Source organism: Siniperca chuatsi, linkage group LG3, assembly GCF_020085105.1.
Source record: "Siniperca chuatsi isolate FFG_IHB_CAS linkage group LG3, ASM2008510v1, whole genome shotgun sequence".
Lineage (NCBI taxonomy): Eukaryota > Metazoa > Chordata > Actinopteri > Centrarchiformes > Sinipercidae > Siniperca > Siniperca chuatsi.
The window spans coordinates 16,126,215-16,139,955 of NC_058044.1; the positions used below are offsets into that span (position 1 = coordinate 16,126,215).

The 13,741-nt window shown below is 43.3% G+C and overlaps 1 protein-coding gene across 3 annotated transcripts in view; it reads right to left on the reverse strand.

Annotated features, from left to right (window-relative positions):
- klhl5 (kelch-like family member 5) overlaps positions 1-13,741 on the reverse strand; it is a 55,886-nt gene that overhangs the window by 25,681 nt on the left and 16,464 nt on the right. For 2 of the 3 annotated variants that reach the window (XM_044191156.1, XM_044191157.1), the window contains one exon: positions 1,445-1,633. In XM_044191156.1, the coding sequence (XP_044047091.1) occupies positions 1,445-1,633 (189 nt within the window). Of the gene's footprint in view, positions 1-1,444; positions 1,634-5,455; positions 7,188-13,741 lie in introns of those variants that run through there. The other variant, XM_044191155.1, reaches the window with a different exon arrangement.

Consider the following 13,741-nt stretch of genomic DNA (forward strand, 5'->3'; position numbering starts at 1 on the left):
GACCAAATCAAATGAGGCAGAAGAGGAAGGCAGTGAAAGAAAAGGAGTCTTTCTGCTGGCGGAGGACCGCTCTTCTGTCTCTTCCTTGTACAGATGGACCCTGCTGCTGCACCAGTGGCCACATGCCCAGAAAGCAACAGCAACAGAGCAGTGTAGTGGGAGCTAAGAGGTGGGTGACCGACACGTGTGTGTGTGTTTGATGCATGATTCAGAGGCTCAGGTGACTATGTGTAGTACAGAGAGACTACAAAAATAATGAGCATGACTAGTTCTGCTGTGTGTGAAAGATTCTTTCCAAATAGTATCCTCTGTGTCATCATGTCTGTGTCTGAGTGTGTTTGAGTTAATCGTAATGCTTCTGCATGTGTGTGCATAGTGCAAAGTTTAATGTACATGATGGATTTAGAGCTGCAGCTAACAACTATTTTCATTATCGGATTATTCCAATTAATTGATTGATTGTTTTGTCTATAAAATGTCATCAAACTATTTCTCATTTCCCAAGGTGATGTCTTCAAGCTGCTAGTTTTGTCCAAACCAACAGTCCAAAACACAAAGATGTACAATTTGAAATTATATGAAACAGAGGAAATATATTATTAAAGAAGCTGATACCAGCATGTTTGGCATTTTTGCTTGAAAAGTGACTGAACAGAAAATGGTTGCAGATTCATTTTCTGTTGATCGACTAATCGAATAATTCATTCAGCTCTAGATGGATTTATGTTTCACTGCACATCGGTGTGTATGTGTATGTCAGTATCTAGACAGAGTGACAGTACGTGCGTGTGAGTGCTTGTGTGTTAGTGTGTATCCTTCACAGAGTTCTCAGCAAGTTTTGGGCAGCCAGAAACATAGGGGAAGTGGCCATAATAAACATCCGCCCCAAAGAAACAATATTTTTACAATATGATATTGTTAAAAACTGAAACTCCTAACTATATTTCTGCCTTCATTTCCCCAAATAATGTAAAAAGCAGTTTTTGATGATTATAGACGTCATCTAATGTTTCATTCAGCCACTATAACACAAATGAGTAGTTGAGAAAATAATTAACTACAATTTTGATAAATAGATTAATATTTTAAGTAATTTAGCAACCAAAAGAGGCAAACATTGACTGGTTGCAGCTTTTCCAATGTGAGGATTGGATGCCTTTTTCTGATTTATGTAATTGTAAATTGAATATCTTTGCGTTTTGGGCTGTTGGTCAGATAAAACATGCAATTTAAAAGACATCACCCTGGCTCTGGGAAATTGGGGAATATGGGAATTTTTCACAATTTCTGACTCTTTTTGGCCCAAACAATTAATCAGTTAACCTAAGACATAATTAAGAGATTAAGTGATAATGAGAATAATCATTAGTTGCAGCCCTAATGACTCTATTCAACATCACAATCTTTGCAATGCATGTTTTTGTAACATTTTAGTGTCTCCTACCTGTGTGCAGGTATCCGCCGGTCTCCAGCCACCAGTATGACATCACACAGCTGTCGGGACCTCAGGTAGCCCTCCATCTTGCGGAAGGTGACGTCGGCGTGAGACAGAGCGGTGAACATACACTCTTCTGGACATGCACATGGCTCCATCGACACGCATGAGGACAGTGTGGCGCTGCTGTTAGACGTCCTGTGCCCACACAGTGACACGCAGCCAAAGACCAGCATTCACACCAAAACACACACACACACACACACACGGACAAACAGACACAAAGAGAAGGAGACAGAGGCTTTGAGTGCATGTGTTGATGCTGATTCTCTTTTGTTCAAGACAAAGAGACAGATGTGTGGAGAGAGTTACGACAGCTGCTCTGTGTCTTCCATGAGCCATCACCCTCACACGTATTCGCTCTCCCCTTCACTTTTTAACAGGGTTACTGTATGTCGCCAGAAGCAGACAAAAGCTCTTTAATGGTCCAATTACTGGGAGTGAATGGCCAGATAAATTTAGCCCACTTAAAAGAGAAGCTGCCAATTAAATAGCTGTGGGAGCTGAGCCCATAGGATATACAGTAATTTACTCTGCTCCCTAATGGCAACCAGTTTCCTTGTATCTATACCAACAACGGGAAATGGAGCAGGGTTTTGGGAGAGGATGGCTTCAACATTCGCTATTCACTGGTGGTAGTGTTGAAGCCCTGGGCTGTTATGTCTTATTCTTCGAGTCTGAGCTGATGAGGTGTGCATGTGCGTGTGTGTGTAAGTGAGTTGGTGTGTGCATGTGTGTTCATCAAAGATAAGCACCAAAGTATAGCTAACCAGTGAAACATCAGCCATCATGGCTCCCAAACCAGCATTTAATTTATGAGAGCCAGAGCTGTACTTCCATTTTTAATTTAACAGCAGAAGTGGCAGGACTGGCCCTACAGCACAAAGAGATAAGAAATGAACTGATACTCCAAGGATGAATCATTTCCACTGTACAGTTAAAGAAAAATCACACTCTTTTTTTAGGGGTGTGTGTGTTTGATGCAAATGAAACCGTCCTAAATTGCAATTTTCCACACGCATATTCTCCCGGGAATAAACAGAGAGAAAGCAAGACAGAAATTCTGGGAAGGCACTGGGAAATGTGGCTTGTGTACACAACATGATTTTAAATGTAAAAGACTGAATTATCTTAAACAGGGTGATAAATGAGAAATAATTTTTGTGTGTATCCGTAGAGTGTCCTCTTTCTGGTCTTTGTGGTACAGAAAAGGTTTTCTGGTCCAGGTCCTATTAGTGCTTAGTAGCATCTGGAAGTTAATCTTCTCTTTTCCATATTCTTCATACATGTTTGCACTTTAGTTACCTATAACGTTGTCATTCTGTTATCTTTGTGTTTTCCAGTTAAAGGGTTTTCCTGGGGAGTTTTTCCTTATCCAATTAAAGATTTTAAATTATCACCCAACTCTGCAGTTCCCCTTAGCTCTACGGAGCATTTGAGTGTCTTTCAGGCCATTTGGTGAAGACCAAAACCAGAGCTAAAAGAGTGAATATTGGACTTACACTTGCTAGGTAGCCATGCAGAAACACGACTCTGAATTAATGCTAATCAATTCTCCTCCTGCTGATGTGCTACAGCAGGAGTCATCTCCCCTCTGCCTTTGTCCTCTACTCCTCTATATCTGTCTCCCGTCCTCACTTTTATATCTTCAACTAGTCCATCACTCACTCCATTCCACCTCATCTCATCATCCCAATATCCATCTTTGCCTTAGTTTTCTCTCTTCCCTATCCCACTCTTACCCCTCCAAGGAGACTTTTTGGCTAGCTTTCCTGTCCTCTTTTGTGTGTGTGTGCGTGCATGTGTGTGAGTGTGTATGTAGACAAATGGTGTAGCTAAATACTGCCAGAGGAGATGGCTTTGAAGTGGGGGAACGCTGCCTTCCAGTCCCCTTAATTGAGCCTGGCAGGCACTCAAAATGGACAGAGAGAGAAACAGAGAGAGAGGAGAAACAGAGAGTGTGTCTGGGGCGAATCAACACCATGCAGCCAGATTTTTTAAACCCCTGCACCAGGCAAGGACACTCACACAACTGCCATTCAGTGTCTCTCTCCCTGCCTCTCTCCCTCTTACACTCACATTTGCACACACACTCCCCTGTGATTAACTATCTAGCCTGATTAGCCTGTAGGCTAACAGCTAATGCAAATGAAACTTAGTTCTGTAAGCTGATATACGACGTAATCCTACAGCCATAGTGCCTGCCTGGTCACATGTTACTGCCACCGTGACACACATGCAAATGCTTTTGTTTTATAACACATTAGTAGGGAAAAAGAAAGAGCAAATTAATGGACAAGGGTGGGCAATTTAAGCGGGGGCTGGGGGTGAAAAAGTGAGAGGAGGAGATCAGCAGAGTTGAGGCGAACCTTCAGCTACTCTGGGATTCTGTATGCGTCTCTTCCCATGATCCCTTTTGGGATTCTGCCACTCATGTTCTTGGAGTATCATACTGTACACTGGAGCTCTCAGACGGACGGGGATGAATAGCACGCAGACAGAAACACACATACAAAAATCACAAAACATACATGCACAGAGCTGCATGCTGTATGCTGCAGAAACTAATCTCTGTGTTGGTATGGCAACCATAACATGTTGAGGGACATGGCTATACCCATGCACATGCACCATACATACTCAAAATCTGTTCAGGTTCACATCGTTATTTCGTCTTTGCTTATGCTACTGAGGCTGGTGTGTGTCTACGTGTGCATTACTATTAAGCAGAAGTAATTTTCTGTGTAAGTGCTGCCAGACTCCCATCATCACTGAAGAAAACATCAAGTATTGCATAACAATGGATATTTTTAAAACCATATTTCTCTCCTTCTCTCTTTCTTTCTGTCTCTCACACACACAAACATACACATTTGCGGTGAAAACAAATGGGGTGTAGAATGAAAGAGCACCAGACATTAAATCGCTTTAAAAAATACATCAGCGTTTGCTCCCACTGAAAGCTGTTTTAAAGTGTGAGTGTGTGTGTGCGTAGCCTATGAATCATTTATATTTTCTTATGTGTGTCTTGGGAACATAGAGTATGACAGGAGGCTTTCAGATGCATCATTACGCCGGTATAGTAAACACACACATAAACAGACACACACACACACTCACTGTCTATAGCTCTCCCTTTACTTCATTACATTTATTGCTGCATCATCATAAAAACATAAATCTGTGAAGTCTGTGCAGATGCGCTTAAGAGGAGTTATGATGCCCTAATTGCTTTGTTTTACTATTAGTCAAATGCCCTTTTTTCACAACACTACAGCTGGATGGCCACACCAATGCAACACACTACATCATGCATGTGCACATAAACATGCAGAGCCACTGAGGACTATGAGTAAAAGCTGGAGAATCAGTCACTGAAAACAAAACAAATATCAAGTGCAGTATCTAGCTGCATGCCGAGCTCAAGCCTGGAGTCATATTGTCAATTTGACTCTGAAAATCCCATACTCACAAGAGTGCATTTGTGGTTGGTGGAGCCTCATTAGGAGGTTGAGAAATCAACGGACCACATGCTGTGGCCCTCCACCACTGCATACTGTCTGAACAGCCTCTTGCTTAGTGAATGCCCCATTGACATTTTCTATATATTCAGTAGCAGCACACTCACAGTTTCCACCTGCCCTGTGTGCACCAGTAATGATGATTATGATAACAGAAAAGTGACAAAACCTAATGCCACTTGTGATAAAGCAGAATGATTCATCAAATTATAAAAACACTAATTTGCCTTTCTGTAACTGTAAACGCTAACTCAACCAGTGAAGAAGCGCCTCACTTGCCCTAACTTTTTTAGTAGGAGTGTGTGTGTGTGTGTTTTATGAATTTCACAAAACAAACTAATTACGTGACTTGATTCGGGGCAAATTTTGCTCTCTAAGTTTACTTTTAGCGAGAAGATCCCAAAACAGACATTCATCCACTCAAACCTCCCTCTCCTACCTGCAGGAGCTGGAGTCAGTTTCCGGGTGGTTGTTGTTCTCCTCGGTGCCCGACGCCGCCGCCGCCTCCTCCTCAACCCCGGCAAGAGCAGAGGGCTCGGGTACCAGCTGGGGCACCGGAGCCTCGCCGGGGGGCTCCATGCTCGTCACCGGGCGGGAACGACGATGAGGAGGCGGGGAGACCCAGGACAGCGCCGCGGCGGAGCTCCTGCACTCTGGCTGGCTGAAGGAGCGGGGACAGGAGCTCCCCGTTGCTCCAGCTGCCGCTCCCCCCGGACTGCCCCGACTCCCCGCCGGATCAGCAAACTTTCTGTTGCTGCCGTTACACAGGTTAGACCCGGCGCTGCCACTGGCCACCAGCCCGCTGTGACTCCCCGCGCTGGGGTTTACGCTGGCTGAATTCGGGTTGCTACAGCCGCTAACTGAAGGTCCGTCTCCGGAGCTGCCGCCCGTTCTCCTCCCGGCGAAGTAGTCTCCTAGCAGCGGGGAGTGAGGCGGGGGGACCGCGGGGTGACCGAACCACCTCCATCGGATCCTGAGAATCTGCTTCACATCGAACTCCTTCCGCGAGGAAGAGCCCGAGCCGCTACTCGACATTCCAGGGCTCGACACGAGGAAATGGCGGGGGAGAGCCCGTGCCGCTCTGCCGTTAAAGCTCAACACTGTACTGTACGCGCGTCTCTACTGGCAACCGCACGCCCGTCAACCGCGACTGGAGGCAGTGAGCTGAATATAGCGGAGTGTATATGGACAGAGAGGGAGGGAGGAGGGGGGGGGTCTACACAGAGTTTTAACGTCAGTGCCTCTTCCTGCACAAACCAAGCCACAAACATTTGCCACAAGGACAAATTAATGTCACACTTCTGCCAAATAGGCTAATGCAGTGCAGGCCACAGGCATTTTGTAGAAGACAGGACTATTGTTGTTATTATCATCATTATTCATCAAGCCAGACAATCAATCAATAATACTTAATAGTAGATGGAACCCACCAAGTCAATGTGTTTGGCAGTATAGGCCTACAGGGCAAGAGATTTATCTTTGTGTGTGAGTCTATAGAGTCTATAAAGTGTCAGAAAATAGTGTAAAGTGCCTGTCACATTTTCCTAAAGTTTACTATCATATAAAACAAAGAAAAGCAGCACATTCTCACAACTGAGAATGGAACCAATGAATGTTGGCATGTTTTTCCTTGAAAAATGATTGATTGATTATTAAAATAATCACCAATTAATTTTCTGTCAATTCACTAATCGTTTCATTGCTTTTATAATAATTTTGATTATTGATTAATCACTATGATGCAACTATCTTTATTTTTCAAGCAAACACTCTCTGGTCCCAGCTTCTCCAATGTGAAGATTTGTTGCTTTTCTCTGTTTTTTACCATTATAAATTGAGCATCTTTGGGTTTTGGATTGCTGGCGGGACAAAACAACGTGCTGAAGGTGTCACCTTGTACTCTGGAAAATTGCATTTTAAAAATATTTTCTGACTCTTAATAGCCCAAACTATAATTGATTCATTGAAAATAATCACCAGTTGTAGCCCCAGTTGTATTACTCACATAGTAGGGATATAAATTTGTTTACACAGTCACATGGGGATTGGTTAAGGTTAATGTTAAGGTTGGGATTAGTCATATCGCAGTTTTGGTTTTAAGGTTGGGATACAGTCTCCAGGAAATAAATACATAAATGCAATGTCCTCCTATGAAAACACGTGTTTTTGTGACTGCGTGTACATATATGCCAGAGTGAGCGAACCTGGAGGTTTGTCAGGCTACAGCAATCATTACATGTTAATCAAAGACTCTGAAATGTAATGAGGCGGTGGGCACATCCTCTTTGTCATCTTCATTTCTACCCTGTCTGGCTGTCTTCACTCACTCCTCTCAGCACCTGTCTCTCTCTGTGAGACTTCGTCACCGTCTTATTGCCTCCTAACAATCACACTTTGTTTAGAAACCTGGCTGCAATAAAGCCGACTTGCCGATTTGTTGTTTGAGCAGATATTGAAAACAGAAAATAGCCAGTATTACTTCGAATCACCACAGTACTAGACCTGAGTGTCCTTGAAAAATAAATTTCACTCCCCACATGTGCACACAAACACTCACACCTCCTTATTCCCCTTTCCCTGTTTCTCCACAAACCATTGCTCTTCTCCACCCATTACAACACTTCCTTCCCATCTGTCTTTCCTTCTCCTCCCTGTCTTCCCTCCATCTGCAATGCAACAGCTATTCATAGACAATAATGATCAGTGGGAGCGGGTCCTGTGGGAGCCATCCCATCCAGGCGGCCGGGGCACCCACCAGACCAGCCAGTGAGGACTTTCCTCACCTTCTGCAGTAACCCCGGGATGACCACAGGATGTGCCGGAGCCACGGAACTGGAACACAGTGTGTTCTGGATGGAGTCCCACTAACAGGAGGGGAGGGATGCTTTAGGAGCCCCACTCAGGCAAAAATCAATGAGTCAAATAGCCGAGGTCAGTTTGTGAATTACACAGACACAGGAGATGTGTTACTCATAAATTGGCCCCGCAGACTAACAGCAAGACCCGAAGACTCATTTTTTCCGTAACTAAATGACTGAACGGAGCGGATGAATACGGCCGATTTAACTTTTACCCGCTTTTGTTGCCAGATTCTGAGAAACAGAGGGCTTTTCTTCAGTTTCAAGATGTACTGACAACTAAGTGCAGGACCACCCTCGCTGCTCTATCTGTTCAATACTACAAAATCAATACACACACACAGACGCATAAACGCACACACAAGCCGAGTCTGCAAGGAGGCGTGAAAACAAGCAGTAGTATCATTAAGGCAAAGAAATAACAAAGAGTTGCAGCAAAGAGTCAGGAACAAGATTTCAGGAACCAGATTAGATACACATATCTAATCTTGGATATTTTGGTTAAAATGCTAACTGATTAAATGGAACAAACCTTTTAGAGCTAATATACTGCCTGGCCCCAGACAGACTTTGTCTTTAATGTACTAAATAAACTGTAGAGAGTGTGCGTCAATTCAAAATCTGTCTTGCATATTGATTGACTTCTTGAATTCTTCTCTGAGCATTAACTCTGCATCAACAAACAAATTTGCTGGATCGTATCTACCTAACAGGAGTGCTAATATGTTTACATCAGCCTGTGATTTGGGGAAAGAGAATGGATCTCACGTGCTCTTTTGTGTTGTTTGAGTTTAAGGGTTAAGGGCCATATTAAAGGGTTACCTGGATAACTTCATAATGCTGCCTTTTAAATTTCCAACCAGAGTATGCATAGGGAGAGGCAAATGTTCTGTCCATCTCTGAAAAAAACCCCTAAGGAACCAGAGAGTAAACCAATGCATTTTTGCAACACTCATGATGGAAATGCTGTCCTGTTACTGGGGAAGGCTGGGAATGAGGCTCTGAGGGGGAATGAAGCTGAGGAATGACGGGCCATTCAGCTCTGGTCTCCTTCAGTTGCATCTAATCATTGGTCACTTGGCAGGAGCCTCCTTGAGCCGCCTACTGTTATTGGTCTCCTGGCTGAGGTAGTCAAAGGCTATCACTCAAAACTCTCTGGCACAGCTTTATGGCTCTACAACACTCTGGACACACACACGCACACACACACACACACGCATGAAAATGACACCATGAAATCCCATTCACACACTCTTCACACTCGATAATCATCCTGTTTATGTGCATTCACACATGCAAGCATGCATGCACACAAGCACACGTGCACACACGCAAATGGCAGCATGTAATCGCATTTACGCACACTTTGTACGCATTCAACTACACACACACACACACACACACACACACACATATACACACAAATACAAATACAGAGCCAAATAAAAATAGGTAGCAGTCATCTGGGGAGAGCTGTCGTAAAAAGATTTTATTGGGCCAGAAAGTGAAACATTATCTGTCTGGCCTGTCTGTGATGATCAGCTCATCTCTCATGACTGATAATGGCCTTCTTCCAATCTCTCTCCCTCTCTGTGTCTTTCTTTCTTTCCTCTCTCCCCTCCTTTCTGTCTTCTTTTTCTTCCCTACACTGTTTGGAAACCTTCTCTTCCCTCCATTCCTCCCCACCCACACTCTCCTGTATTCTCCCCAATCTCCTTCCCCAACCTCCATTTCCTGCTCCCCATCTCTGCTATTATACTGTGACACACAAGGGAATATGTGAGTGTTTGTGTGTGCGTGTTTGTGTGTGTATGTAATGGTGGGACTGTGATTCCCTGAGGTGGAGACCTGCAGGGACGACGCTGCAAGAGCCATTGTTCTATATAGCCTCACAGACATACACACGTCATGACTTGCCTGCATATGCCCACACACATACACATACACATACACACACAAACACACCCGGCTCTGAAAAATATGAACCATATACCCACTATACATTCTGCATGCATACACAAAGAAACACAAGGACACACTTTCATTCAAGTCACGGCCCATACATCACACACACACACACACACACACACTCTCACTGCCTGTTTCCGTTGTGTAATCAGAGTGTTGGTTGGTGCTGTAGCTGCAGGCTAGTCTGTCCTTGAGACTCAGACTGGCCAAGCAAATAATTACCTCTCCACATTGACTCGCCGGCTTCTCCCAACATATGAACGAGAAAGAGGCAGAGTGTGTGTGTGTGTGTGTGTGTGTGTGTGTGTGTGTGTGTGTGTGTGTGTGTTGCAATTCAATTGATCTGGAGGCACAATATTCAATGTTATTGAACAGGAAATAATTTTTACACCAAGGCACGAAGGCTTTTAGGGTCGAAGGAGACCCAAGGTTTGAGCATGTGTGTTTAAAAGTGTGTTTACTTGTATGTCTATCTTTGTGAGGACAAATTTTAGGGTTAAGGTCAAAAATAGGTTTAGTGGTTAGGCATTTAGTTGTGATGGTTAAAAGAGTACTCCACTGATTTAGCATTGCACTCCTATAACACTGTTGATGGACAGTTAGAAAAAAAGGATTAAAATCGATGTAGAAGAACCAGAGATATCGTCTTTTTAATTCCATGCATTCTTCTTTCTTGTCAAAACCTGGCACCTAAATTACCTACAATACAATTTAGTTTAGATTAGTTTATTAAATGTATTTATATCAGGGACCATGTACAAAATACATTAATCTCAAAAAAAGGAAAAGATGCTTTGTACCAGATTTAGCTACTAGCTAATTTAATGTGAAAGGAAACAATAAAACATAGAGCAAATCCTATCATCTCCACTACTGATGATGAAAATCTGGAAATCTGTGCAGATTTTCACATTGATGGGGAGCTTATTCCATTCTTTAATGGCTTCAAAAGAAAAAGCATATTGTGCAAAGGCGAAGCATTACAATCTCCCCTTGAAGCAGATCTTGAAGCTCTGCTTATTTGAACAGAGCAGAGCTGAACAACGCTCTTCAACAGTGGAGGAGCAGCCTTATGGATTATTTTATGCAATAAACGGACATCTGAATACATAATTGAGTTGTCAAAGCTTAACATTTTATATTTAACTAGTATATCATGATGATACTGTCAACCGTTGACAGTTCGTTCGGAGATTCTGGTGTGCTAGTTATGCTAATGTAGCCTCGAGCCACTAATCTCAAACAGAGATGAGGAGCAGGATACAGAGGTCTGGTAACCTCACTTTTTAAAAATTCCACGCCCCCAGATGTTCTTCATGTTCAAACTTGTAGGTTTCAGACCCAGCCGACTCTGACTCAAGTGACATTACTTGAGGCAATTTATTAGATTTCACACAGCTCCCTCTCGTGCGACAAAATGCTTTATACAACTTTTTTAACATGTAGTAATAGCCTACTCCCCAAGACCTGTAAACTGACTTTGGTGTGTAAAAGTTCACCTTCACGGTTAGGGGTAGGGGCTAGGGAATGCATTATGTCAATGAGAGTCCTCACAAGTATAGAAGTGCAAGCATGTACAGTATGTGTGTGTGTCTAATCTGGATAAAACGCAGACCACCTTCAGCTGGTAATTTCCCTCTTATCCTCCATCACATCAGTCAATAGCAGAACCACACAGATGAAGGACGGCATTCTCTGTGGTCTTTGTGTGTGTGCGTGCATATATGTGTGTGTGTTTGTGTTTGTGTGTGCGCGCGCATTGGGCTCAATCTGCATTTGAGGCGTGTGTGTTTTTGCTCCAGATGGACTATGTTGTCCCAGTTTCCCGAGAAGTAACTAATAGGAGAGATGAAAGAATAAAAGAAACTCAACATCAGTCCATCAGAAAATTTTAGATTTCTCACTTCGGTGCTCCTCCTCCACCCTCTCTTTTTCTATTTTTTCATCACGTTTGTGTGTTAACAGACAGCAAACATGCTGTAAAGTTCAGGAGGAGGAACAACAATCAATGTGAACGGCGCCACTACCGAATGATCAGTGGTGCAGCTCGTCCATTTCTTTAATGCCTCCTTTTCTTTTGTATTCCTCTTTTGATCATCTCCTGTGATAAACTCCTCTGTCCATTTACTAATGTCTCCCTCCACACTTTTCTGCCATCCATTAACCCCTGTTCTCTCATTTCTTTTGCTATCCTCCCCCTGTTGAGTGATGGATCTACTGTATGAGACTGTTAATTAAGCGTGTCGTATGTGCCACTAGTGGAGGGTTTCGAGTGCAAATAAAGTAGATTGCGGTGAGTGGGAGGAAAAGCAAGAAAGACAGACAGACAGAGAAGGAGAAAGAAAGCTTGTGTGATCCAAGAGATGAGAACACAGCGGCCAAGGATCAAAACACCCAAACTGCCCACAATTACATCTATGCTTTGCATTGACAGAGGGAGGCACACGCACACGCACACACACTTTCTATCTGATCTTATATTGGAGCAGAAACCTCCCATCCTGCTCCCTCTGTACAGAGCAAGACTTTGACACACTTTTACTGCCATGTTTTATTCAACGCAAATGTAGAGAGAAAAAGATGTTATTGAGTGTGTGTGTGTGTGTGTGTGTAAAAGATGTGTGCTGTTGGAAGCATTTTGCCACCAGGTTCTGGGAGGTAGAGAATACACACATAACAAACACACACACACACTCTTTATGCACACAAGGCTTGCCTTTGGACTGCCCAAGTGTGAACCAAACTGTCCAATTACTTTGATCCATGCCTGTTGCTGTGGGAAGAGGAAACAGTTTCTCCCTTTTTGCCTTAAAGCACATTACCTGGGTACACACACACACACACAGACACACACACACACACACACACACACACACACACACACACACACACACATACACATATACAACATAATGGCTATGGTCTGGCTTGCTAGCTCTGGTTCCTCTAATTGCCTGAGAGGATGGAGAGAGGAACAAAACAGCGAGGGAGAATGGAGAATGCAAACTGCCAAATTTAACCACATTTGTCGAGCTGTGCATCTGTTTAGCAACCCCAGAGCACGAGGAGGATGATGATGATGATGATGATGATGATGATGGTAGCAGCCGCAGCTGAAAAGCAATGGCTTCTGGCTCACATCCAGTCTAATCAAACTCCTTGTTATATCAGCTCCTGCCCAAACACACACCCACATGCAGTATACATCTTTTTGGAGCAGAGACAGCAATTGATCTGCCATTGATCTGCCGGGGCCTGACATTTGGCCTTGGTGGGTGTAGCTATTCAACTCTGACATTCAATTCTGCTGCTGCAGGACAAACAAAAGTTTATGAGCAGATGTTATGAGATTACATGACCCCGACAAATCACACTGCGCCCTCCAGCAACAGCAGCAAATAGAACAATGGCAACCTGAGTCCATCCAATAACATCCTTGCAGCAAGAAAACCATTCTCAAACGGTTAATCCTATTGATCCCTAAAAGTATGACACTGAATTTGGATTTTATACTGCTAAAGAATATACATCTTTGTTGTGATTACAGCCCATCCAGAATGCCCTCACTGGTACCAAGAGGAGAGAAGAAATCTCTGATCTCCTCAATTGCTCCACTGACTGTAGAACAGTTCACCCTTCACTGCCAGGTCCTTTTTATCGATTGCCATTTTAAAATCCCATCGTAATACCTTTCTTTTTACAAATGCCATTAAAGTAAACACAATTTCACATCACACTTAACATAACTATATATGATATGATTTACTTTTTCTGTTAAACTTACTGTAACTACCTTATTTGCTCTTTAAACAAATTGACTTGACTTGATTAAACCCAGCCTTAAACCTGCCTTAGCAGATTTTCTTGGCTACTTTGGGGCAGCATGCAACATAACTGTT